Raw genomic sequence first — 26,137 nt, 5'->3', positions numbered from 1 at the left:
ACATACTCGCAGGGCCAGTGTTTCTATCAGGGTCACGGAAACACGGAACTCGCGTACGCGGCACGAAGACACACTTTTCCCACAACAATGCCCAGACGTTGTTGCTTTGTGTGTCCGTTTGCTACACAGACTAACTTCCCCTTCTAGAACATTTACTCATCGTCCGCACCACTAAACCTCACTATTAATTAAGCGCTGAAAACCAGTGGTTAGCAACGGATATAATCACCAACTAACGTAACAAATATGAAGTAATTTGATACACAGTGCTGGAAACATATATCATTCGAAACATATTTGCATTCTTAACGTTATTATTAAAATTATTTAATTAATCATATATGGTTTAATTACAGTTTATGAGAGAGAGAAACCAAAGTTTTTTAGACTAAAATATTTCAAAAATTAAATTGACGTTAAATATTTTAAAAATTAAATTGACGTTAAATATTTTAAAAATTAAATTGACGTTAAAATTATTTTTTTTAAATATTTTAAAATTAAATCACGTGAAAATAATATAGGTTTCTGGGCTCCGAGGCAACCGAATCCACACTCGGGCGAGTGCGTAGACGCCGCCTTGACAGACGACAGACAAACGTGGGAATTGACCACGTGCGAGTCACTTCTTCCTTTCATGTGTCGTGCCAATGCCTGTCCTTCCGGTAAGTCTTACCATCGCGTAAATCGGCGATCCGACTTTACACGCGTGGAACGGAACGATAATCCTCCCGTGACGGTGATACATGCGCAGGTTCGTTCCACTGCTCGAACGGCAAGTGCATCAATGCGGCGTTCAAGTGCGACAAGCAGGACGACTGCGGCGATTATTCCGACGAGCTGGATTGTTCGGCTAATTGTCAATATTACATGGCGAGCAGCGGCGACGTCGTGGAGAGCCCGAATTACCCGCATAAATATGCACCCCTCAGCAATTGCAAGTGGACGCTCGAAGGCCCTCAAGGACACAATATTCTTCTGCAGGTGAGTCTTTCCCGTTCGATAAAGTGATAATGTTTAATATAGGAAAAGTCCTTGTTGCCACAGAAAAGTTTCTTCTTTATTAAATGATGAATAAAACGAGCTTTTCCAATTCGTGTGTTTCAGTTCCAAGAATTCGAGACCGAGAAGAGCTTCGATATAGTACAGATCCTCGTAGGCGGTAGAACCGAGGAGAAGTCCGTAAATCTGGCGACTCTTTCCGGCAAACAGGAACTCAGCAACAAACTCTTCGTCTCGGCCTCGAACTTTATGATTATCAAGTTTAGCACCGACGCTTCGGTGGAGAGGAAGGGCTTCCGAGCTTCCTGGAAAACCGAGCCACAGACTTGCGGCGGAATTCTAAGGGCGACGCCGCAAGGACAGGTGCTCACTTCTCCAGGATATCCGCAGAATTATCCTGGAGGACTCGAGTGCCTGTACATCTTGCAGGCTCAGCCAGGACGCATAATGTCTGTGGAGGTAACCTAAAGTTTCTTACACATCTGACTTATTTTTATTTTAATTTATTTTAATTTATTTAATTTAATTTTTATTTAATATTTATTTAATATTTATTTAATTTCATTGTGATATATTACCAATCAATAAATTTGCCAGTGTGGTCGATTCAACTTACGTCTTTTATTTTATCTACTGGCGACATTGAAGAATTTAACATTATTATTTAATTTATTTTCATTGCATTTGATTTTCTCGTTTCTAGATCGAGGACTTGGATCTCGAGATGAATCGGGATTATATTCTTGTCAGGGACGGAGATTCGCCCATGAGCCGACCAATCGCGCGCCTCACAGGAAAATCAGAGGACAATCCGACAGTGATCATGTCCACCGGAAGCAACTTGTATTTGTATTTTAAAACGAGTCTCGGCGATTCTAGGCGTGGGTTTAGCATTCGCTTCACGCAAGGCTGCAAGGCTACGATTATCGCGAGAAACGGCACGGTTCAGTCGCCTTCTTACGGTCTCAACGATTATCCTAACAATCAGGAATGTTTGTACAGAATAAAAAATCCGGATAGAGGACCGTTGTCTCTGAAATTCCTCAGTTTCGACGTTCACAAGACTGACTACGTGCAGGTAAGATCGTAATCACGTTATATAAATGAAAAAGTTTCGCGGAATCGTTAACTTTCATTTTCTCTCGCGAAATTGACAGATATACGATGGTTCCAACACGAACGGTCTGCGCTTACATTCCGGAAACGGTTTCACCTCTAACACTCGACCTAAGATCACGCTCACTGCGGAAAGCGGAGAAATGCTCGTCAGATTCGCCTCCGATGCTTTGCACAGCAGCACCGGGTGGCAAGCTGAATTTTCTGCCGGTAAATTATATTTTATTTCTCTTAATTTATCATTTAACAATCTTTTTAATTATATTATATTATTAAAATTATTATATGATATATATAATGAAACATCTATATAAAAATTATATTTTTTATTAATTATAAATTTATTATATTTATTATATTTACTATAATTTATTATATTTATTAACACATATAATGCAATAACTGTGTGCTTTAATATGAAAAAAAATTATTTTATAGACTGTCCGCCATTGCAACCCGGCGAGGGAGCTCTAGCATCGAGTCGGGACACAGCTTTCGGTACGATAGTTACATTCTCCTGTCCGTTAGGACAAGAATTCGCCACAGGAAAATCGAAGATCTCCACGGAATGTCTCCCCGGAGGAAACTGGTCCGTTACGTATATTCCCAAGTGTCAGGAAGTATACTGCGGTCCCGTACCTCAAATCGACAACGGTTTCTCGATTGGCTCTTCGAATGTTACTTATCGCGGACTGGCGACCTATCAATGTTACGCGGGATTTGCGTTTCCTTCCGGACGACCAACGGAAAAGATCTCATGCCTGGCGGACGGAAGATGGGAAAAGAAGCCATCGTGTTTAGGTACGTAAAGTTACCTGTGATTGAGGTGTGAAATAATTAAGAGAATAAAACGCGAAATAAAATTTAATGAAAAAATATGCATATTTTTTCAGCATCTCAATGCGCTTCGCTGCCGGAGGCTCCTCATTCTAATATAACTATCTTGAACGGAGGTGGTCGAAGTTATGGTACGATTGTTAGATTCGAGTGCGAACCTGGTTATGTGCGAAGCGGACATCCCGTCATCCTTTGCATGAGCAACGGTACCTGGTCCGACGAAGTGCCAACGTGTTCTCGTGCGTAGTAAATTACTATAAAACGTGCTAATGGACGTTAATTAATTCAACATTGATAATCAGACTGACAAAAATGACATTTATTTTTGACAGGTGCTAGATGTCCGTTGCTGCCGACAATTAAAAACGGATTTGTCGTCGATATTAACAGAGATTACTTTTTCGGCGATGAGGCCAGGGTGCAGTGCAATAGAGGTTACAAGCTAACTGGATCAAATATCATACAATGCGGACCCTATCAACGATTCGATAACGTACCGACTTGCGAAGGTAGAGATTTTATAACGTTAACAAAATTATTCATGACATTGAGACGAGTATATTTGTAGATATCAACGAATGCGCATCGAGCCAATGCGACCTGGCGTCCACGGAGTGCATAAACAATCCAGGTGCATTTACCTGCAAGTGCAAGCCGGGCTTTGCACCGACCATGGAGTGTCGACCTATCGGCGACCTCGGGCTCATCAACGGCGGCATTCCCGACGAGTCGATCACGGTTTCGAGCTCGGAAAATGGATACACAAAAACCGTAAGATGCTGAATTTAAAAATCAATCTTTTGTTTTCCCTTCTGTGCGATATATTTATATATATATCTCTCTCCAAAGGGAATTCGTTTAAACAACGGCGACGGCTGGTGCGGCAACAACATCGAGCCGGGCACGAACTGGGTGATGATCGACATGAAGGCACCGACGATCATTCGCGGCTTCCGCACGCAAGTCGTGGCCAGGTTGGACGGAAACATCGCGTACTCGTCAGCTGTGCGGATTCAGTACACGAACGATCTGACGGACATCTTCAAGGACTATACCAACCCGGATGGCACGCCAGTGGAATTTAGAATTTTAGAAGCGACGCTCTCCGTTCTGAACTTGCCTGTGCCGATCGAGACGCGCTACATAAAATTCAAGATACAGCAATACATCGGCGCACCGTGCATGAAGGTAGAGATAATGGGCTGCACGAGGCTGGAATGTGCTGATATCAATGAATGCGCGATCAAGAACGGCGGCTGTCATCAGAAGTGTATCAATAGCCCCGGCAGCTACTCTTGCATGTGCAACACTGGTTTCGAATTATACAAGGGCAATGGTACGGCTGGATTCGATCTGGCGAAAGCGGAGACCGGCGAAAGGGATGGCGATTTGTATCAGAGAAACAAGACGTGCGTGCCGGTGATGTGTCCTCCATTAACGTCACCGGAAAATGGAAAATTACTCTCGACCAAGGTAAAATATTAAATGACACGAAAGTCGGTTGTTTGAATAAGTGTTAATTGTCACGAAAATAATTGTTATGAAATAGCTTTCATAGACGGATTTCCGAAATTCATTTGTTTTGTAGGAACAGCATCACTTTAGCGATCTCGTCAGATTCCAGTGCAATTTTGGTTATGTATTATCAGGACCTTCGGCTCTAATTTGTACCTCTTCCGGAGCCTGGAACGGAACTATTCCCGAATGCCAATGTAAGCATCTGACATGTAAATAAAATTCTCAAAATAATTTTATATAAATTTGTATACTGTATCTATTATCTAATGATAAAATGTTGTACAAAAAAGTTTAATTTTATTACATATTTATAAATTTCTATAACAATTTAAAACTTTCAAACTTTTTTCAGATGCAAAATGCGTGTCACTACCGGACGACAAAAACGAGGGTCTTTCCGTGATCCGAAACGACGAGGCTAGTGTATTAGTGCCTTTCAAACAGAACGTCACACTCAAGTGCGGCAGTAACGGCCGCTATTTGCGCAACACCGTGTCTTCTGCTTTTCGGCAGTGCGTGTACGATCCTAAACCTGGCTTACCTGATTACTGGCTGTCCGGCTTGCAACCGGCTTGTCCCCGAGTGGATTGCGGCAAACCTCTTCCCACGCCTGGCGCCGAATATGGCCAGTATCTCGATTCCAGATACCAATCGTCTTTCTTCTTCGGCTGTCAGGATACTTTCAAGTTGGCCGGTCAGACCAATCGCAATGATAATGTCGTGCGTTGCCAAGCAAACGGCGTCTGGGACTTTGGAAATCTACGATGCGAGGGTCCCGTCTGCGAAGACCCTGGCAGACCGAGCGACGGCTATCAAGTAGCGCGAAGTTACGAGCAAGGCTCCGAAGTGCAGTTCGGCTGCAGCAGACCTGGCTACATCCTCATCAATCCGCGACCGATAGTCTGCATCCGCGAACCCGAATGCAAGGTCATCAAGCCGCTCGGTCTCGCTTCTGGGCGAATCCCAGACTCGGCGATAAACGCTACTTCCGAACGACCCAACTACGAGCCTAGAAACGTCCGACTAAATTCCGTGACCGGCTGGTGTGGCAAACCAGAGGCCTTCGCCTACATCACCGTCGATCTCGGTCGCGTCTATCGAGTGAAGGCGATTCTAGTGAAAGGCGTCGTCACCAACGACATTGTTGGCAGACCTACGGAAATTCGATTCTTTTACAAGCAACTAGAGAGCGAGAATTATGTCGTCTATTACCCGAATTTCACTCTAACCATGCGCGATCCAGGAAATTACGGCGAGCTGGCGATGATCACTCTGCCAAAATACGAGCAGGCTCGTTTCATTATCCTCGGTATCGTCAGCTACATGGATAACCCCTGTCTGAAGTTTGAGTTGATGGGATGTGACGAACCGGTGGTCGAGCCGTTATTGGGTTACGATTACGGATTCTCGCCGTGTGTGGACAACGAACCGCCAGTATTCCAGAATTGTCCGCAGCAACCCATAGTCGTGCAAAAGGGAGCCGATGGGGAATTGCTTCCGGTGAATTTCACAGTTCCAACGGCCATTGATAACAGTGGAAGCATCGCTCGACTGGAAGTAAAGCCGCAGAGCTTCAGAACGCCTATTCGGATCTTTGAGGACACAGTCGTGAAATACGTGGCCTTCGATTACGACGGCAATGTCGCCATCTGCGAAATTAATATTACCGTGCCCGGTTAGTAATATTATTATTATTTTTTATTAATATTAATATTAAAGAAAATATCAGTATTAATATTAATATTAATAATAAAAAGGTATTAATTAAAATATAATTATTAATATTAATATTAATGTGTTATTGATATTAATAATGTTGGTAATATTAACAATATTACTTAATGAAAATATTAACATTATTAATTAAAATATTAATATTAATATTCCAATTTAGAAAAATATTAATTTAAAATGTTAAAAAATAATATATATTAATTTTAATTTCAAATATTAGTATTAATAATACGATCTTTATCTTGTCCCAGATATAACTCCACCGAAACTGAGCTGTCCCCAAAGCTACGTCATCGAACTGGTCGATCGACAAGAAAGTTATTCCATCAATTTCAACGAGACACGAAGACGTATCAACGCCACGGATGCTTCCGGGCCCGTGAAGATTACTTTTGTGCCAGAACGTGCGATGATTCGAGTCGGTAGCTTTGAAAACGTCACGGTATATGCAACGGACTTGAGCGGCAATCGAGCAACTTGTCACTTCCAAGTTTCGGTTCAGGCGACGCCCTGCGTCGATTGGGAATTGAAACCGCCGGCTAACGGCGGCCTAAAATGTGTCCCTGGAAATAAAGGAATGCAATGTGTAGCAACCTGCAAAGCTGGATACCGATTCACGGACGGTTTATCGGAAAAGAAGTTTGGATGCGACGTTAACAAACGGTGGACGCCCTCGTCGGTGGTTCCCGACTGCGTTTCCGAAAGTGAGTCTTTATCTTTGCTTTAAATTTCTTTAAACTACATTTTTAAAGAATATATTATAATTAATTAAATATGTTCATATCCGTAGACACGCAACAAGCTGATTATCATGTGATAGCCTCGATAACTTATCGTGCGAATGGCGCTGTTTCTCGAGCCTGTTTGCCGCAGTATCAGGATCTCATGGCTGAATCTTATACGAAAATCAATAATGTTTTAACTCAACGTTGCTCTGGTTTCAATGTGAATATGAACGTGTCTTTCATCAAATCAATGCCTTTCTTGCTCGAAGAGAATGTTCTCAAGGTAAGAAATAAATTGTATAAAATCTTCACATCTTCTAATCATTACTAATACAGGTAACTGTAATAATGCAACAATATAATGCAATAATATAATGAAAAACTATAAGTAATACATTTCGACAAATTTTAGATGGACTTTGTGTTGGCAATCGTGCCGGCAATAAGTCAAACGCAATTATATGAACACTGCGGCGGCACATTGATTCTGATCTTCGATTTATCGGCCCCGTATGCGAGTGCAGTTATCGAGTCTTTATTAAACGTCTCATCGATCAGCAATCAATGTCCGCCTCTTCGTGCTCTCAAATCATCCAGCAGCAAAGGTTTCACGTGCAGCGTCGGTGAAGTGTTGAACACGAATACCAAAGATGTTCCTCGTTGTCGTAAGTAAACTTATTATTTAATTCTCGATCTCCTGCTTTGAACGTCTTTAAAAAAATTTAATCGCAAATTCTTTTATACATTTTCAGTGCACTGTCCGGCCGGAACTTTCGGCGGTGAGAATCAGAAGCAGTGCACCCTCTGTCCGAAGGGCTTCTATCAGAACAGCGACCGTCAAGGATCTTGCTTGCGCTGTCCATTCGGTACTTACACGAAGGAAGAAGGTTCTAAGAGCATAGACGATTGTATACCGGTCTGCGGTTACGGCACGTACTCGCCTTCCGGTCTGGTGCCTTGTCTGGAGTGTCCTAGAAACAGCTACACCGGCGAGCCGCCGATAGGCGGCTACAAGGATTGCCAGACTTGTCCCGCCGGCACATTTACCTATCAACCAGCCGCGCCTGGTCGCGATCGTTGCCGTCCCAAATGTTCTCCGGGCATGTACTCGGACACGGGACTATCTCCGTGCGCTCAGTGTCCTAAGAATTTCTTCCAGCCTCAGCATGGCGCGATCACCTGCATCGAGTGTCCCACGAACATGTACACGGACGGACCCGGTTCGCTGGGTCGCGAGGAATGCAAACCCGTCCAGTGCACCGACAATGTATGCCAACACGGTGGTCTCTGCGTGCCAATGGGACACGGCGTGCACTGTTACTGTCCGGCTGGCTTCTCCGGGAGACGTTGCGAGATTGACATTGACGAGTGCGCGTCTCAACCGTGTTACAACGGTGCTACTTGCATCGATCTACCGCAAGGCTACAGGTGCCAATGCGCTAATGGCTATTTCGGTATCAATTGTCAAGAGGAGAAATCGGATTGTACCAATGACACGTGCCCGGAGAGAGCCATGTGCAAGGACGAACCTGGATTTAACAATTATACTTGCCTCTGTCGGTCTGGATACACCGGAGTCGATTGCGACATCACTGTAAATATCTCTTTATATTTTTTGCGAAAAAGATTCGATAAAGAATTGTATTTTTATTCGTAAAATATAATTGATTTAATTTTGCGTTTTCGCAGATAAATCCATGTACAGCGAGCGGAAATCCTTGCAACAACGGTGCGACATGTGTGGCCCTTCAACAAGGCCGCTACAAGTGCGATTGCTTGCCAGGATGGGAAGGTCAGAGCTGCGAAATCAACACCGACGATTGCGCCGAACGACCCTGTCTACTCGGCGCCAACTGCACTGATTTGATCGCCGACTTCTCCTGTAATTGTCCGCCCGGATTCACCGGCAAACGCTGCCATGAGAAGATAGACTTGTGCTCGGGCAATCCTTGTCTGAACGGAATCTGCGTGGACAAGCTCTTCAGTCATGACTGCATCTGCCATACGGGATGGACCGGCGCAGCTTGCGAGACCAACATCAATGAGTGCGCCTCGAAACCGTGCAGAAATAACGGCCAATGCATTGACCAGATTGGCGATTATACCTGCACTTGCGAGCCTGGTTACACCGGCAAGCAGTGCCAGCATACGATCGATGACTGCGCATCTGATCCTTGCCAGAACGGCGCCACGTGCTTGGATCAGCTGGAGGGATTCGTCTGCAAATGTAGACCCGGCTACGTCGGGCTGCAGTGCGAGGCGGAGATCGATGAGTGCCTCAGCGACCCTTGCAGTCCGATTGGTACCGATCGCTGCGTGGATCTCGACAACACCTTCGTCTGTCATTGCCGCGAAGGCTATACCGGCGCATCGTGCGAGATCGACATTGACGACTGCGAGTCCGATCCGTGCCTGAACAATGCGATGTGCGTAGACGAGGTTGGCGGCTTCAAGTGCGTGTGTCCGGAGGGATGGACCGGGACTTACTGTCAGATAGACGTCGGCATGTGCCAGAATCGACCGTGCCAGAACGATGCCGCATGCGTAGACTTGTTCATGGACTACTTTTGCGTGTAAGTATATAAATTGCTGAGAATGTTTTCTTTTGATACATCCGATAAAAGTATCGATTTATTTTAAATTCTTAATCGACAGCTGTCCATCCGGTACCGACGGCAAGCAATGCGAAACGGCACCGGAACGTTGCATCGGAAATCCGTGCATGCATCATGGTCGCTGTCAAGATTTTGGTTCGGGTTTGAATTGTACCTGTCCGGATGATTACACGGGTATCGGCTGTCAATACGAATACGATGCCTGTCAGGCCGGGGCTTGCAAAAACGGTGCTACTTGCATCGACGAGGGATCCGGATTCATTTGCGTATGTCCTCCAGGATATACAGGTAATTATTCCATCAACGTTATTTGCCTTTTTCAAACGGATCAATTATTAAACAATTAAAAAAATTTTATAATTTTTATTATTAGGTCACACTTGCGAGGAGGACATCATCGACTGCAAAGAGAATTCTTGTCCGCCATCGGCGACCTGTATCGATCTCACTGGCAAATTCTTCTGCCAATGTCCGTTTAATTTAACTGGCGATGATTGCAGAAAATGTACGTCTCTCATGTTATATTTTTAATTTGAATATATTATTAATACGATAATTATTTTTATTTTAATTCTTGCAGCCATTCAAGTGGATTACGACTTGTACTTTAGCGATCCGGGACGAAGCAGTGCTTCGCAAATTATTCCATTTTTCACCGGTTCTACGAAAAGCCTGACTGTCGCTTTGTGGGTGCAATTTACGCAGAGAGATGAAGCTGGAATTTTCTTCACTCTTTATAGCGTCAGGTAAATGCATTTGCACTTTTGTTTTTAACAATTTATTTTGCATAAAATATCTTGCTATTATTTTTTTTCAAGTAAATTGTAAGTATTTACATTTGTAATATTCTTTGTTCAGCTCGCCACACGTTCCAACAAACCGCAAGCTTATGATGCAAGCACACAGTAATGGAGTTCAGATATCCCTTTTCCACGACTTGCAAGACGTATATCTGCCATTCAGAGAATACGCGACTATAAATGATGGACAATGGCATCACGTCGCAGTTGTATGGAACGGGGAAAATGGGGGAGAACTCACTCTAATCACGGAGGGCCTCATCGCTAGCAAGACCGAGGGTTACGGTAGCGGCAGATCACTTCCAGCGTAGTAAGTATCTCTTTAAAAATCGAAAACACTTTTATATACATCTGCAAAAAATTGTGCAAAAATATTTTAATAACTTTCTTGATAGTAATTAAAGAAATGTCTTCTTTTGCAGCGCATGGGCCGTGCTAGGTAAACCACAGAGCGAGAACATAAAAGGCTATACAGAATCGGGCTTCCAAGGCCACCTGACCAAGGTACAAGTCTGGGGCCGCGCGTTGCACGTGACGAATGAAATTCAGAAACAAGTGCGCGATTGCCGCACGGAACCGGTTCTCTATCAGGGTCTGGTACTGACATGGGCAGGATACGACGAGACCATTGGTGGGGTCGAGAGAATCGTGCCGTCACATTGCGGACAGCGAGTGTGTCCGCCTGGTTATGGTGGCAACAGATGCCAGCAACTCGAGGCCGACAAAATTCCGCCCAAAGTGGAGCATTGTCCGGGCGATCTCTGGGTTATCGCGAGAAACGGATCGTCCATCGTCACCTGGGACGAACCGCGTTTCAGCGACAATGTCGGCGTCACGAAGATACAGGAGAAGAACGGACATCGATCCGGACAGACTCTGATGTGGGGCACTTACGATATTAGTTATGTGGCTTACGATCAGACTGGAAACTCAGCCAGCTGCAGTTTCAAGGTTTACGTATTATGTAAGTGAAATCTTCCTCATTTAATACCTTCAGAAAAAAATGACAAGATGTCTATTTGAAAAATATTTTTTTAAAGTTGTGTGCGAATTACTCAAAATTTTATCGTATTCTTTTCGTTGCAGCGGAATTCTGTCCGATGCTGGACGATCCTATCGGTGGCACGCAACAGTGCAAAGACTGGGGCTCGGGAGGCCAATTCAAAGTCTGTGAAATTTCTTGTAACACCGGACTTCGGTTTTCGCAGGAGGTTCCCAAGTTTTACACATGCGGTGCGGAAGGCTTTTGGAGACCCACCAATGATCCTAGTCTACCTCTCGTGTATCCGGCTTGTACAAGTAATTATTTAATTCACGTTTGATTGAGATATATAGTAATTTTATGTTTCTTAAATTTAATAAACATATATTTCTTTAGGCTCTACATCAGCGCAAAGAGTCTTCAAAATTAAGATGAACTTCCCAACATCGGTGCTCTGTAACGAGGCCGGTCAGGGTGTGCTCAAGCAGAAGGTTCGAAATGCTGTGAATTCACTAAACAGAGACTGGAACTTCTGTTCGTACTCTTATGAAGGTAATACATAATTTCCAAACAAATCATTTCATATAAAGGTATGTATTTTCAATATTAATTTTTAAAATTTTTTCATTTAGGAACTCGCGAGTGCAAAGACCTTAATATCGATGTGCAATGCGATCATCGCGTACGGACGACAAGAGAAACGAGCGAAGAGGACGGCGGAACGTACGTTGTTTCCGCCATTGTGCCCGCAGAACCGTAAGTAACTTATTGCAATTTTCTAATTAAGCGTTTTCGAAAATTCTGCGCCTTGTTCGACGCTCGCGAGTTAATTGATAATTTTTACAGCGTGTCAAATGTTCTAAATACATTTTTATCGTACGCAAAATAATTACAGCTTGCTGTAAGATCGTAAATCATGGCTTGCTTTTTTTGTGTCTCGCACATGTCGGTCATTTTAATTGTCAGACGCATTTTTTGATAAATGTGTTGTCTTCGTCGCGCGTTCCATTTAGTGAATCTCAGTATACTGAGCATTTTTCTGTTACTTGTGTTGCATCATAGAACGAGACAGGGTCGCCAAGGCAGTGACACTTACGAGGTGGAGATCTCGTTCCCAGCGATAAAGTAAGGACAGCTCGATTCATGCTACGTGCAATTCGATTTTCATTTACATGTTTTACCCGCCACTCGACATCACTCTAATACGTTATCATTCTAAACAGTCATATAGCGTGCAGTTTATAACAATCTCCCGCGTGTAATTACATGTTTTAGTGTCTTGTATGTTAATCGTGCATAACTCAGACCTATAATCAACATCGAAAAGTGATAAATCATACTAACGACTAATCCTACGGGGACAAGTGTCGGATCAAGCTGTAAACAAAAGTAAAAGCTCGTGTGCACGTTATTACTAACTAATCACTATATATGCAGGAATCATTTTGGAAATTTCACCATAAGCTGCAACAAATGTCTACATATTTCGATAGTAATTATAATACAACAAAATTCGTATAATTAAGTTGTGAAATCATTTATCATTTCTTTGAAGAAAATTTGAAGAAAATTTATTATTCAATATATTAATAGATTACAAAAATAATAATTTAAACAAATTATGAAATAAAAATTGCAGCTAATTAAATTGAAAATTAATCTCTGTAGCCTACGCTACAGAGTCCAATCGTCGGTTTATGATAACTACAATTCCGACATATATTGACAATTCATGTTATTAACGTGACAGTCAATGAATACCAAGTTGACATGTATTAATTATCATTACAATAAGGGTATGAGTGCGGTTTAACCTGTGGCACGCAAGATTACTGACGAGAATCCTGGTCCAAAGATAAGGCTGCCTTAATTACACTCGCCTCGAGATAACGGCTGTATATATTTGCGCAAATCGCTCCACGCCTGTTGCTACCGCATACATCGTATTTTTCAAAATAATAACTCGTTTGTATTTCGCAGCGATCCGATCCTGAACGCCAACTCGAACGAGCGCTCGACCGTGCAAATGTTGCTCGAGAAACTGATTCTAGAAGAGGATCAATTCGATGTTCACGATATTCTGCCCAACACTGTGCCGGATCCTGCGTCTCTCATCCTGGAATCCGATTATGCCTGCCCGATAGGACAAGTTGTCATGGCGCCGGATTGCGGTAAGCCGAATTATGATTACAATAGGAAAATATATTTTCAACAAAATAAAAAATTCTATGATGTGGAAATATTTCTTTGGAAATACACTTTGTAAATATTGCGAGATTTTTTATTAAAAAAAGATACAGTTAATACTCTTAAGCAGTTTAGTATTAAAAAAGTTTCATACTCGATTTTAATATACAAAATAATTTTTCAATATATCTCTTATAATTAAATAGCCGATAAATATTGAAGAAAAAAATTTTACAGCATTATCGATTCCTCTAAAATATCATAGTAAAATCTAAACCGTATATTCATTGCTTGCAGTACCATGCGCGGTGGGCACTTATTATGACGAAGAGACGATGCAATGCGTGTCCTGCCCGATGGGCACTTATCAGAGCGAGTCCGGGCAGTTGAAATGCAACTCCTGCCCGATAATCGCCGGTCGTCCCAGCGTGACGATGGGTCCTGGCGCTCGTAGCGCGGCTGATTGCAAGGAGCGATGTCCTGCCGGCAAGTATTACGACGACGTGGTCGGTCTCTGTCGCAACTGCGGTCACGGGTTCTACCAGCCGAACGAGGGCAGCTTCTCGTGCCTGCTGTGCGGTCTTGGAAAGACCACGAGGACCGCCGAGGCGGTATCCCGCGAGGAATGTCGGGACGAGTGCGGATCCGGACAGCAGTTGGCCGTCGAGGGAAAATGCGAGCCCTGCCCACGTGGCACCTATCGCACTCAGGGAGTGCAAGCGTCCTGTCAACCTTGTCCTCTCGGTAGAACGACTCCGAACATGGGATCCGCCGCGATTGAAGAATGCTCGCTTCCCGTCTGCGAGCCTGGAACTTACCTCAACGGAAGCCTCAACGATTGTATAGAATGCAAGAAGGGAACGTATCAGTCGGAACCACAGCAGACCTTCTGCATCCCTTGCCCGCCCAACACCAGCACCAAAGGATCCGCTGCTGTGAGTTTCTTTTCTTCTTTTTCTCTCTAATATTAATATAATTCTAGAGATATATACAGGGTGTCCCATTTTAACTTTCACACTCGAATATCTCGAAACCATGGCGGTTTCGGTGAAAATGTTTTAAACAAAAGTTGTATGGTTTTAAGGGAGCCATAAGGTGGTGTCATTGGTTTTACCTTGAAAAGTCATTTAAAGGTCACGTGAAGGTCACCTTCAATTTTTTAAATGGAACCCCCTATTTTTTATTACTTATTCTTATAGCTTATCTCGAGAGCTTTCCAAAACACTATAATAAAGTATTTCTTCATTGAGTACTTTTCGAGTTATGAGGCTTGAAATAATTTCTTAATTTTACATAAACCATAAAATATCTAGTAAAATATTCATTTTTCGATTATCTTACCTTAATACTTTTATGTACAAAATAATGAGAGGAATCAATTGGTGTAAAGAAAACACACAGTTGTTTTTAAGAAAAAATATGTAATTGTTAATTGAAAATTACATATTTTTTCTTTACACCAATTGATTCCTCTCATTATTTTGTACATAAAAGTATTAAGGTAAGATAATCGAAAAATGAGTATTTTACTAGATATTTTATGGTTTATGTAAAATTAAGAAATTATTTCAAGCCTCATAACTCGAAAAATACTTAATGCAAAAATGTTTAATTATAGTGTTTTGGAAAGCTCTCGAGGCAAGCTACAAGAATAAGTAATAAAAAATAGGGAGTTCTATTTAAAAAATTGAAGTTGACCTTCACGTGATCTTCAAACGACTTTTTCAAGGTAAAACCAATGACATCATCTTATGGCCCCCTTAAAACCATACAACTTTTGTTTAAAACATTTTCACCGAAATCGCCATGGTTTCGAGATATTCGAGTGTGAAAGTTAAAATGGGACACTCTGTATATGCGGCAAATAAACGAAATAAAAATAAAATAAATTAATGAATAAAAAATTGAAATAACACTACTAATATTTACGTCTGTTAACAGACGAAAAAATCAGACTGCACGAACCCGTGCGAGACGAGCAGCGCGGAGATGCAATGTGACGCAAACGCGTATTGCCTACTTATACCTGAAACGAGCGACTTCAAATGCGAGTGCAAGCCCGGATACAATGGCACCGGAACCGTCTGCACGGACGTCTGTCTTGGCTACTGCGATAACGAGGGTGTCTGTCTCAAGGACTCGCGCGGACAACCCTCGTGCAGATGCAGCGGCAGCTTCACTGGCAGACACTGCACGGAGAAATCTGAATTCTTCTACATCACCGGCGGCATCGCGGGAGGCGTTATTTTGATAATCATTGTGGTGCTGCTCGTCTGGATGATTTGCGTCAGGTTAGCGTAAAAAATTGAAGCTAATCCACGAGAGTCTGCAATAATCACGATCTAGAAATATATCGAAAATAGTTTTCTATCAATTAATAATTATCAATTTTAAAAATTCCATACTTTTTATCAGTTAATTTTATAAATTAATATTTGATATCGATAACTGTCAGCAATATTTCTATTCAACAGAGCATCCAGGAAGAAGGAGCCGAAGAAAATGCTCACCCCAGCGACCGACCAGAATGGTTCTCAGGTAAACTTCTATTACGGTGCGCCCACACCGTACGCCGAGTCGATAGCGCCGTCACATCACAGCACATATGCTCATTACTACGACGACGAGGAGGATGGATGGGAGATGCCCAACTTCTATAACGAGACTTACATGAAAGGTGAGCTGAAAATATTCTATGCGCGAACTCAAGGTAGCAATTTACACTGACGTAATGTCGCGCGAAGTAAATATCACAATAGTTATTTTCGCGATGAGATATACGACTTGAGATTACATATGTTTTATATCGCAATGCGTCCTGCGAGCGTTCATTAATCTTTCTTTCTCTTCACAGAGAGTCTACACAACGGCAAGATGAATAGTCTCGCCCGATCGAACGCCAGTATTTACGGCACGAAAGACGATCTTTACGACAGACTGAAGCGTCATGCGTATACCGGTAAAAAAGGTACAATCCCGCAACTACCTTCGTAATCATACTAATCAGCGCCATTGCTCATCGCACGTTTGGCGATCGTCCGAAAATTACTGCCGACAGGATCGGATGCAACGCACGGCCTTGCCGGCCATTTTATTTATCGATCGATTTAAATTCGACGCGTACACCTCGTCTTTTTACCATCATAGAACACGTAACAAATTTCCGTTATTACTTGATTAACGTAACGACAAATTGCTAAGCCGTCACAGAAAGCGCGCTATCACAGAAACGAGCGTCTGCGGCGCAGGAAATAACATTACGAAATGTCCATTTTGCAGATAAGAGCGACAGCGACAGCGAAGGCCAGTGACCGGGTAGAACTGAATGACTTTCATGCCAACGTAGAGTACGAAAATGCGAGAGATATCGGTGTAATCGGACGAAGCGACGACGGTATCTCATCCTTCGTGCGACGTCGCCGTCGTTGCTCCAACCCGATCGACGGATCGTGTTATTTATTACATACTCCTCGATAAGACGGCGCCGAGATCCGCGGTCGTCCAGATCGGGCGACCGGACGTGACGAGAGAGGAGAGAGAGAGAGGCTCGATCGGAGCCGCGGAATCTCGGAATCAAGCCGTCGATCCGCAAGAGACGCGCGTCCGGCGACCGACGCAAGAGTCCTGGAACGACGATCGGCAGATCGTGCACCGATCGTCGCTTCGGCACGCGTTTACTCGAAAAGCCAGAAGTCCGAGGCGCGTAAAATAAAAAAAAAAAAGAAACAAATGGGACCCGTCCGTCCTTCGTGAAGTGAAATTCGATGCGTGTTCAATGATTATAAAGAGACTTATGCGCGAGGTTGTAATTTTTTTGTAATTTAATAGACATGTGCGTTAAGGACCATCACCATCACCATCATCCCCGTTCCTTCCCCCCCTTTTTTATTAACCCGTACGATTAACGGTGCGTACGTGAGAGAAACTGTGTGTGCTTGTATATGTTAATATAACTATATACGTACGTGGATTTATATTTTGTTACTCGAAAGAGGCATCATCGTTGTAATATAATAAATGCACGGACGCGGACGAGAGAGAGGGTTGAGAGTTTGGCGAGATTTCAAATTTCATTTCAGCGAGTGCAAGGGAATCAGCGGAGGAGAGAAAAGGAGAGGTCTCGCCTGAAAATGACGCCTGCGACGTGAGAAGACCGATTTGATTTGCGATGATTCAAGAAAGTTTGGGAACTTTTACAGTGTACTCTCTCACGCGACGATAATCTCCTTGTAAAAACGGGAATGTAAAGAGCCGCCAGGCGTATACAAACGATGAACTCTGTTTTGCGTTGTCTGCGCGGCGAGTGTGCACCGAACGACGTCTACCACACTGTTTTCTCATTTATGTTGTAAAGACTTTAACAAATAGTTGTTTTTTATTAATAAAATGTATTTCAATAAAACGTTGCCCTATTCCCATTTTACTCATGCTCCATACATAAGTGTATTATAAATTACCTTGTAAGAATGCTCCACTATTCATTTGAACTCATGTGCAACACTTTATTTGCAGTCTCTCTATTTACTTTTATCGGTATCACTCTGTGCATTCTCTGTTTAAAATCCAGATCAGTCTTGGCTTTATCGATATTCAATCGAAACATGCTGTGCGACGCAATTTTACTTATCATTCTCGGATCGATGCGACTATCTGCGTTATCGCCTACAAAATCGGCGTCCTCGCCAGTTGCGTCATCGCTTCCCTCGCATTCATTGTTACAGTCAATTGGGACGTCAATGGGACCCAACCTTTCGCACTCTTCAATTTCTGTTATATTAAAAGAAAATAGAATAGCATGGAATGGAACGTGGGATGGAATATGAAATGAGAAACGTACTATGTTGATTTTTTCGCTTCAGAATATTAAGCGCCCTGGTAACATCCGCATCGTTCCGATCGTGCTTCAATACTTATTAGTAAAATTAAATTTTGATGTGATTAAAATTAAATTGATTTATTTATCTGTTTACTAATTTAATTTTAATCAGATGATAGTTATATAGATAGTTATACGTGCAGTATTAAATTAAAATTAATTGATCCTTACGCCGATTTCCAAACTCGCGACCATTTGCATAATCTCCAGTCATTAAAGCAATTATAAACTAAAAATGCAAAGCTTGGTTAATATTTAGCAGAGAGAAGAGAGAGAAAAATAATTTTTAAATTCGTGCATTTAATATTGATATACTTTTATACGATCCTCATAATTGGCATCTTGTTTTCGATTCATCATAAATGTTGCATTTAAGAGTACTTTTTATTTTTGCACTCCACTGATAATTATTTTTAATCAAAGATAAGAATTCGCAGAATCGAATTTATCGCACATCTGCAAAGATCTGCACAGATTATGAAATATAATACTTTATAATTCTTCAAAATGAAATCTACAATCTTACTTGTTTGTCCTTCGTATATTATGAAAAGTTTAATGAAATTTTTATGAAAATTTAGTTTTATGCAAATTTATTTCACACTAAATACAATTTAAAATATGCCTGATCAATAAAAAAAAACAATTGCTATAAGACACGTTCATATGTCACGTATATACATACATAATACATATATTATACATATATATTCGTTAATAACTTAAAATTAATTTAATTTAATCAGAGGAAAAAGCTACAATTTTATATAATTTTTCAAAATATATATTTCAGTTGTATTTATAAGATTAAATATTGTGGAAATGGTATGGAAATGAAATCTGGCAAAATTCGTTGAACTATTACAGAATTATCTGATGTCACGTAGGGAATCCCGTTTCGGAGACTGTGTTAGTTTGCGAGATGTGTGTTTATGATAATTATATACATGAGCAAAAGGAAAGATCGTTGGAATGCGGTATGCGTCACTGCAGAGACCCTTCAAAACTTATTCTCTTTCCTTATATACCGAATTCATGGAAGAAACCGACTTTCGAAGTCGATATCGGAATCTTAATGTATAATATCTCTAAATAGGTGTTTCTTAAATTTAAATTAATGCAAATGTAATTTTTCACTTATTTTTTTATAAATTTGTCTTTTATACAAGATTTATATTTATAATTCGTAATTAACGTTAAATAAAAATAAATGTTGAAAATTCGTAATAATTATCTATTTTGTTAAATAATCGTTAAATTATATTTTCTCAATGATCAAGATATTATAAAAGTACACATCGAGTCCCTCAGTATTATACTGGCAACTCCATCTAGTCGCTATTTAGTCACTGCTCTTCGTAACTTGGTTGTAACCGAGGCACGATAACATTGGACGATGTATTATTAAAGTAGTAACTTTATTGCTGTCATATTACTATATATGTACTTTGCGAGTGATATTTAATCTTATCGTCGCAATATTTTGCGTTCCTTTTTTTTGAACAGTATTTTTTACGCATATGTTATATTATATAAAATTTTCTTTCTCTCTTTCTCTCTTTTTAATGATGTTAAAGAAAGAATCAAATTTGATACAAGATTTTTGTCAATCAGATTCACTCGCATCGATCTCCCGTTCCCCTATTTGTTGCTAAGCAATTACTGTTGCATCCGGTTGCCATACTTTCTCTGTCCGAAATTTCTCGAGATGGTAACCGGCTCCAAATTGGATTCCTACTTGAGACCCACTCGCCGTTATATTATACAATAGCACGTGATTAATTCTGTCTATCTATGACTCATCGATATATTATCGAGAGATTTTGTTATAAACAACGATGATACGACAAAATGAAGTGTATCCGGCTGACTTAGGTGATTTAGATTTCGAAAAGTAGAAATAATAGTGAAATTAAGCTTGTTACAATAAATGATCGATACATGAAAGCGGCATGAAAAAAACGTCCGGAGTAACAGGCGGCCGCAGGCGAAAAACCACGCGAAGGAACAATAAATTATCGACTCCCAAAGAGATTATCGTCTCGAATTCCGCACATGACGTGTTCCGGACGGTGCGCCGCGTCGGCGTCGCAAATCGCTCCGATTCGTACGCGATGAGCTCACCGCGGCTCCGATTCGCCACGGATGACGTCCACCACGACACTCTCCCAACGCCGTCCCGTGACGTGGTTTAACCCGGTACTACTTCGCCTCTCGAGCCGCATTTCAACGGCGACGATCAAAGCGACTAGACACGACAGAGTTGTACGCAGCATCCCACGCACGTCCACCTGATTCTGACACATCGTCCGCGCGAGACGAGTGAGGGAAAAAGGGTTTGTTACCAGTGCGAGCAAACGACGAATCGATCGTTTCTGATCTCCTTTTCCACAGCTCTGCTCAACCCCCAAGTGGAAGGTACACCGACACCGATCGTCCCAGGGAGGGTAAGTCATTGTTTGCGTCCGTTCGCGTGATCGCGTGATTTCTCGATATATAGACGAGCGATTCGCGCGCGTTATATAATCACCTGGCCGAGCAAGTAGATAAAGAAATAAAATAACATCTCGCCAGACCGTCGACGGGAAGCGCGCCGACCGTTGAAAAGTGCTGCGTAGTCGCGGAGGATCGATTGGGGCGCGTGTTGACGTCGTCGTCGTCGTCGGCGCGACTATATATTTTCGCATCGCACGGATACGTAATTTCTTTTAGAGTGTTTTCGGCGATAAAGTTGGCTTTGCGAGATTAGAAGCCGGGGTCGCAAATTCCGAAGAACGCGCCGCGGAATGATGTAATTCGCGTCGATCCCGCGAAAATCGGAGTCACATGCTTTCAGACGCCACCACAGCTTTACGTAACCAGTCGGCTTAGATGACGACTCGTCGTTTTTCCCGCAGTGCGCCTTAAAGTCGGATACGTCTCGGGAAAACGCGTGAGTTAAAGTTTGACAAGAATTATTTATGTAACGAGGAAATATTTCTCCTTATAATAAGTGGCCTGATGAGATAAGACGCGATTACGTTTAAATTACCTCGGGAATGATAAATGAAAAAAAATTTGTCGCAAACTCTTAAAACGATAACGTGTGTCGAAAACAACAAGCCATATTTGCTTTCCTTAATGGCTGAACTAACATGTACAATCGCAAAAGAAGATGTATACAGATAAGATAAATTGCATACACACACATATATAGGAAGTCGTGACGCAAGATTTTGGAGCAGCTCGCAGATGACTAAGCAGAATCGCACGAGAGGTTTATCATAAGTCATGATTCGGTATCAATTTTTGCCGAGCGAAAATTGACCTCCAATTCGTTAAAACAAATTTTATCGAATTAAAAAACTGCAAGATTCCTGGAACACTTTACATATGTGATGCGGATATAATCATTTGACTTAAGATAGGATCGACTTCTCGGAACATATACAAGGACGATGTTATCGTGATAAATTACTATTTTGCTTATTGTTCAACACAAAGACAGAAATGTGGATGTTACCTGATATTATTTTATCAGATTATATGTATAATAAATGTAATAACTTTTCATGTTTCTTGGAATTGTTATCGATATGATGTATTAAAAGCGCGCCCACGCTATAGATCCATCCACTAAAATATTTACACTGAAAGACATTAATGTAATGAACTACCATCTGCAAATAAATTTTGCAACGTCAAATATGATTAAATTGACAATTTGATTATCGCACTGAATCGGATTTATCTATTTTAGGTTTCCAAAATCCCTCCCATCTACAAACGTCCAACAACCAGCAACATTTCAGAGGCAGGAGGTGTTCATAACGTAAGTACTGCTCGGAGAGAACCCTGAAAAAGGATCTGGGACTCTCGGACGATCGGATATTCACGGAAAGATGCCACCTTTTAGGTATCAAAATCATGCAACCGTCAGCCGCAGCCGTTATCTGTTACTCGTGGCGTGAGATCGCGGCCACTGGGCGATGTCACCTCGACGAAGGTGGAGACGATACCTCTCCTAAGCCCGACAATGGAATCCGAATTTTTGAAGGAGCCCTGGACGGTCCCGCGCACAAAAACAAATTCTTCTACGAAAGAAGAGGCCACCGCAACATTCCCCGCTTGGGAGGAGGACTTTCAGGATCTGAGCAGTTGGTGCATGGACCCGTTCCAGGTTCAATGCGATTTTCATATAGGTGAATCGACTACGTTTAAACTATCAGGTATTTATACATGTTTATACATAAAAAAATTGCACTATACTATAATTTTTATTTCGTTCCGACTTGAAAAATAGATGGTCCCAATAAAAAAACAAATAGACATGCCTATGGCACAGAACTTTTGATTGCCATAAACTTTGAACTTAAATTTATGTATTTCCAATCCTCTGTGGAAACCTCCATTACACATAAATATAATAATTACCACATCTCTTATTTATAATAAATATATTAACATCAGATTAGAAAATTGTTTTCTACTGAAAAAATTAACGAAAAAAAACTTTAATAAAAAAATTTGATATCTTCTGATATTTCAACACTATTCATAATAAGAAGTGTTCCATTGGATATTTTTTACTACTTCAAGTTGAAAAAATAACAACAATTTTTTGATATAGACACGAGAGAAAGAACAAGAAGAAGAAGAAATTATTTATAGAATTTTACACGATAGATTTATGATAGCGATAATATTGAACATGTGAGGATATATGGCCTCTTGTGATGTTTTGATTATTATTTCAAAATTTTGTTAGTTTAATTTCAAATTTATTCGGGCTGAAAAAGCACAATAAAATACCGGAATGTTTCCAATTATTTAATTTTGGTTACCTTTGTGTTTTTACTTGAAATGACAAGAAATCGTTCAATTGTCGCTCACAGGCTTTTGAACTAAATTAATGTTAATTGTTTTTTTTTTTTCGCGAGATAGGGTGGAATATTCGTATGACTGTATTCTAGGTACGAAATACGAGGGTAACGGCGTTTCGACTGTGGAAGAGGAGGGAATATTAAAGGATTTGAAGAGTGCGACTGATGATGAGAAGCTGAATTTAAAAATGAATACCGTTAAGACAATCGAAGAGTCAGGTGACAATCGTCATTTGCTGCTCTCTCCATCAGAACTGGTTAACGACTGCGGATTAGGATGTAACAACGAGGAGAAGAACGCAACCAGCTCGTGGTTAATGTCACCCGAATCTATAGCTTCTACAAGTACCGCATCGAGTAAACAACGTAACGCAGATGCCGACGCGATGCTCCAACCCGAGTATCGCGCGGGCGGCGATTTGGCCTGCCCGACTTCACCTTTCGACACCATCGCAGATCAGCGCGAAACGTGGGATGAGTTACGTACGATCGAGACGACCGGATCGGACACCTTCGACCTGCTGTCATACCTCTGCGACGTAAGTTGACGTTCGTTGCCGCTTATTAATCACGTTAAAATTCTCCTATGATCAATTTTCGACACTGATGAAATCATGACTTTATTGCAGGATGAAATGCGTTCACTGGAAGGCAGCACCGATTCCTCGGCCATAAAACTCAGATCGCACGCGACGGTGTTACCATCATTAATCTCGTCATTTACTCCCACGAAGGTGAAGACTGAGGAGGAGACCAACGAACCGATACCACCAACGCGTCGGAGGATGTCAACACGTGCAACGTCGACGGTGACTTCGTCGTCGGTAGAAGCTCCTAGCGTCTCCCGTAGATCGGAGAGGACGAGGACAACTAGTATCAAGGAAACTAGTAGCAAAGAAAGGGATACAATCGTCAGTAGAGCAAAGACGAGGGACAAGAACGGAAGGAAGAGATATTACGAAGAGAGCGAGGATTCCGAGGACGATATCGCCCTGTCGCAGTATAGGGAGGGTCGGGAGAAGAACAACGAGGCATCGCGAAGATCGCGGATGAATAAGAAAGCCAAGGAATCGGAAATGACCGTCAGGGCGATCGAGCTGGAGAGGGATAACAAAGTACTGAAGATGAAGGTCGAGGAGCTGGAGAAATTGGTGACATCGATGCGCAACGCGTTATTACGATCTGCTTTAAAAGGGGTGTTTTAAGAGCACACGCGTTACTACACTTAATATCTAGACGTACACGAGTTGTCACGCGCGCGCGCATAATTCATTAATAACCTACACATATATTTTTCGTTTTTTTATGCATACGCCATCTCATTATGCGCGATGCCTAAGGATTATGTAAACTTTAATGTTGACTTATTTGTCTTAATGGGATTAATGACGCTCTTGAAGCTTATTATTACTTGTTACTTTGATGTTGTTTTATCGAGAGACGTTTTTTTTTTTAATCGATATAACGTCTCCCCATAAAATATCTGTATCTTTGTACAATTAATTTGTCCCGGCTAATCTAATCACGGACAAGCGATAGATTAATTGTACTATTTGCTGCAACGTGCGTTAAAAACTAACGTTTAGCTTGCTATATGTCGGTACACAGAGATACTATATATTATAAGCAAGAGTTTATTTTGCTATAACGAGAAAAGAAAAAAAAGAGAGAGAAAAAGAGAAACACTGAAATTAGAGTGTATTTTACGAAATACATACATACACATACATGTATGTATGTATATATATATATATATATATATATATATATATATATATATATACATACATATATATAAAAATATATCTTATAAGTTACTCTGTGTATATAATTCAAAAAGGGGTACTACACACGAGTGAACAAACAGGCATACAATTTCAAGTGATAATCGATAACGTTATCGAGAAGTAGATTTTAATCGGAACAAAATCGCATAGTCATATATTTTGTTCAGCCTTGTATTGTACCTGATACGAAAAAAAAAAAAGAAAAAAAGAAGCATGCATAAATATACATATATATGTAGAATTGTATTGCAGACAAGCGTGTATGTAATTAATGACACGCGGTTTTCTACTACTAGTGTGTGAATTTGGACGACATTGATACGATGTAAGAAACAAAATCGAAATAAAAACTTTATTTTGAAAAATCAACCAGAACCTAAACACATGCATTTGCGGCGTTATACGCCACAAATAGCGTAGCGTATAAAAATAGCGACAGCGTCATACCTTATGACTCAATGTTTCTTCCATACGCGGCGTCTATAGATAATCGCGATAGGAACCTAAATGCCAATCCGGCATTAAAGGCGTATAACACGCGATATATTTCCGTAGATTGTTCGGATATTATTAGAGCAGAAATGATCATCGCGGGATCCATGTATGTATGTAGCGATACACGGACACACTACGGTCATGAGATAATTGCAAAATCGATAGAGGGGCTTTATCGATGTAGGTGAGTCGGCGTAGCAAACAGACCGGGTTAAATTGTCGTAACAATGTGTGCTGTAATTTTATATTCGTACGAGAGGGAGCAGATGATTTCTGTCTGCGGCTGCGACGCAGAAACGCATCTGGGAACATCATCAGAGCGTCGTTCTAACGAGAACGGCGATGAACAAAGAAGAGGTAAGACCTCTTTCCGCTGATTGAATATCCGGCGTCGGATTCTACCGTTCCTGTCTCTGACGTAAATTGCGATAAGCGCAGTTCAAATATAATTACATAATAATAGGTCTCGGGGCATATGGAAATTCGCACCTGTTAATCACCTGATTTTCTTATAAGTCTATTTATATTTTCATTCATCGCTCTACTTGGAATAATGATTGTGCAGTTTTCAGTTTGTCTACATTATATATTTTACATATTA

The 26,137-nt window shown here is 41.3% G+C and overlaps 3 protein-coding genes across 10 annotated transcripts in view; 2 read left to right on the top strand and 1 right to left on the bottom strand.

Annotated features, from left to right (window-relative positions):
- The window catches only part of Uif (sushi, von Willebrand factor type A, EGF and pentraxin domain-containing protein uif), a 36,380-nt gene extending 18,462 nt beyond the window's left edge, over positions 1-17,918 (top strand). The window contains exons 6-37 of one of the 4 annotated variants that reach the window (XM_083098563.1): positions 525-665; positions 755-984; positions 1,108-1,461; positions 1,706-2,080; positions 2,160-2,328; positions 2,557-2,919; positions 3,012-3,194; positions 3,288-3,464; positions 3,524-3,726; positions 3,805-4,428; positions 4,544-4,667; positions 4,826-6,148; positions 6,459-6,911; positions 6,998-7,215; positions 7,345-7,597; positions 7,685-8,526; positions 8,622-9,505; positions 9,588-9,835; positions 9,921-10,052; positions 10,128-10,293; positions 10,406-10,657; positions 10,770-11,311; positions 11,434-11,646; positions 11,726-11,881; positions 11,962-12,085; positions 12,392-12,454; positions 13,310-13,500; positions 13,814-14,451; positions 15,458-15,807; positions 15,991-16,193; positions 16,371-16,484; positions 17,596-17,918. In XM_083098563.1, coding sequence (XP_082954689.1) covers positions 525-665; positions 755-984; positions 1,108-1,461; positions 1,706-2,080; positions 2,160-2,328; positions 2,557-2,919; positions 3,012-3,194; positions 3,288-3,464; positions 3,524-3,726; positions 3,805-4,428; positions 4,544-4,667; positions 4,826-6,148; positions 6,459-6,911; positions 6,998-7,215; positions 7,345-7,597; positions 7,685-8,526; positions 8,622-9,505; positions 9,588-9,835; positions 9,921-10,052; positions 10,128-10,293; positions 10,406-10,657; positions 10,770-11,311; positions 11,434-11,646; positions 11,726-11,881; positions 11,962-12,085; positions 12,392-12,454; positions 13,310-13,500; positions 13,814-14,451; positions 15,458-15,807; positions 15,991-16,193; positions 16,371-16,484; positions 17,596-17,678 — 10,391 coding nt within the window. In that variant the 3' untranslated portion in view covers positions 17,679-17,918. Of the gene's footprint in view, positions 1-524; positions 666-754; positions 985-1,107; positions 1,462-1,705; positions 2,081-2,159; positions 2,329-2,556; positions 2,920-3,011; positions 3,195-3,287; positions 3,465-3,523; positions 3,727-3,804; positions 4,429-4,543; positions 4,668-4,825; positions 6,149-6,458; positions 6,912-6,997; positions 7,216-7,344; positions 7,598-7,684; positions 8,527-8,621; positions 9,506-9,587; positions 9,836-9,920; positions 10,053-10,127; positions 10,294-10,405; positions 10,658-10,769; positions 11,312-11,433; positions 11,647-11,725; positions 11,882-11,961; positions 12,086-12,391; positions 12,455-13,309; positions 13,501-13,813; positions 14,452-15,457; positions 15,808-15,990; positions 16,194-16,370; positions 16,485-16,795 lie in introns of all 4 variants that reach the window. The other 3 variants (XM_083098573.1, XM_083098581.1, XM_083098588.1) reach the window with 3 other exon arrangements.
- On the bottom strand, positions 13,600-19,020 carry LOC145971194 (uncharacterized). 4 transcript variants are annotated; one of them, XR_014438797.1, is made up of 9 exons: positions 18,919-19,020; positions 18,708-18,858; positions 18,564-18,621; positions 18,354-18,425; positions 17,974-18,283; positions 17,482-17,871; positions 16,027-16,170; positions 15,543-15,858; positions 13,600-14,477 (listed from the first exon to the last, which is right to left on the bottom strand). XR_014438797.1 is itself a non-coding variant. In XM_083098604.1 (6 exons), the coding sequence occupies exons 2-5, from the start codon at positions 18,750-18,752 to the stop codon at positions 17,991-17,993; spliced, it is 468 nt and encodes a 155-aa protein (XP_082954730.1). In that variant the 5' UTR covers positions 18,753-18,858; positions 18,919-19,020; the 3' UTR covers positions 16,969-17,871; positions 17,974-17,990. The 4 variants fall into 4 exon arrangements, 1 of the variants encoding a protein (XP_082954730.1); XR_014438798.1 differs by having other exon boundaries at positions 18,708-18,848; positions 18,919-19,016; XR_014438799.1 differs by lacking the exon at positions 17,482-17,871 and having other exon boundaries at positions 13,602-14,477.
- A 1,625-nt stretch (positions 19,021-20,645) lies between these two features.
- On the top strand, positions 20,646-25,410 carry LOC145971164 (uncharacterized). Of its 2 annotated transcripts, none has more exons than XM_083098550.1 (5): positions 20,646-20,839; positions 22,132-22,203; positions 22,288-22,600; positions 23,345-23,793; positions 23,884-25,410. In XM_083098550.1, the coding sequence occupies exons 3-5, from the start codon at positions 22,408-22,410 to the stop codon at positions 24,457-24,459; spliced, it is 1,218 nt and encodes a 405-aa protein (XP_082954676.1). In that variant the 5' UTR covers positions 20,646-20,839; positions 22,132-22,203; positions 22,288-22,407; the 3' UTR covers positions 24,460-25,410. The 2 variants fall into 2 exon arrangements, with proteins under 2 accessions (XP_082954676.1, XP_082954670.1); XM_083098544.1 differs by lacking the exon at positions 20,646-20,839 and adding an exon at positions 20,859-21,324.
- Positions 25,411-26,137: the final 727 nt, after the last annotated feature.

This window comes from Camponotus vicinus, unplaced genomic scaffold, assembly GCF_025532165.1.
Source record: "Camponotus vicinus isolate PSW18456_S1 unplaced genomic scaffold, iyCamVici1.0 SCAF_1, whole genome shotgun sequence".
Lineage (NCBI taxonomy): Eukaryota > Metazoa > Arthropoda > Insecta > Hymenoptera > Formicidae > Camponotus > Camponotus vicinus.
This window is presented reverse-complemented; position numbering and strand designations above follow the sequence as displayed.

What these genes read in the sequence shown, in the direction of transcription:
- LOC145971164 (XM_083098550.1), top strand. Translation starts at nt 22,408, where the DNA reads ATGGAATCCGAATTTTTGAAGGAGCCCTGGACGGTCCCGCGCACAAAA. An exon ending in GACTACGTTTAAACTATCAG is followed by an intron (nt 22,601 to 23,344) that starts GTATTTATACAT and finishes ACTGTATTCTAG; the next exon opens with GTACGAAATACGAGGGTAAC. An exon ending in TGCTGTCATACCTCTGCGAC is followed by an intron (nt 23,794 to 23,883) that starts GTAAGTTGACGT and finishes ACTTTATTGCAG; the next exon opens with GATGAAATGCGTTCACTGGA.
- LOC145971194 (XM_083098604.1), bottom strand. Translation starts at nt 18,752, where the DNA reads ATGATGAATCGAAAACAAGATGCCAATTATGAGGATCGTATAAAA. An exon ending in ATTATGAGGATCGTATAAAA is followed by an intron (nt 18,622 to 18,707) that starts GTATATCAATAT and finishes TTGCATTTTTAG; the next exon opens with TTTATAATTGCTTTAATGAC. An exon ending in TCGCGAGTTTGGAAATCGGC is followed by an intron (nt 18,426 to 18,563) that starts GTAAGGATCAAT and finishes TTTACTAATAAG; the next exon opens with TATTGAAGCACGATCGGAAC.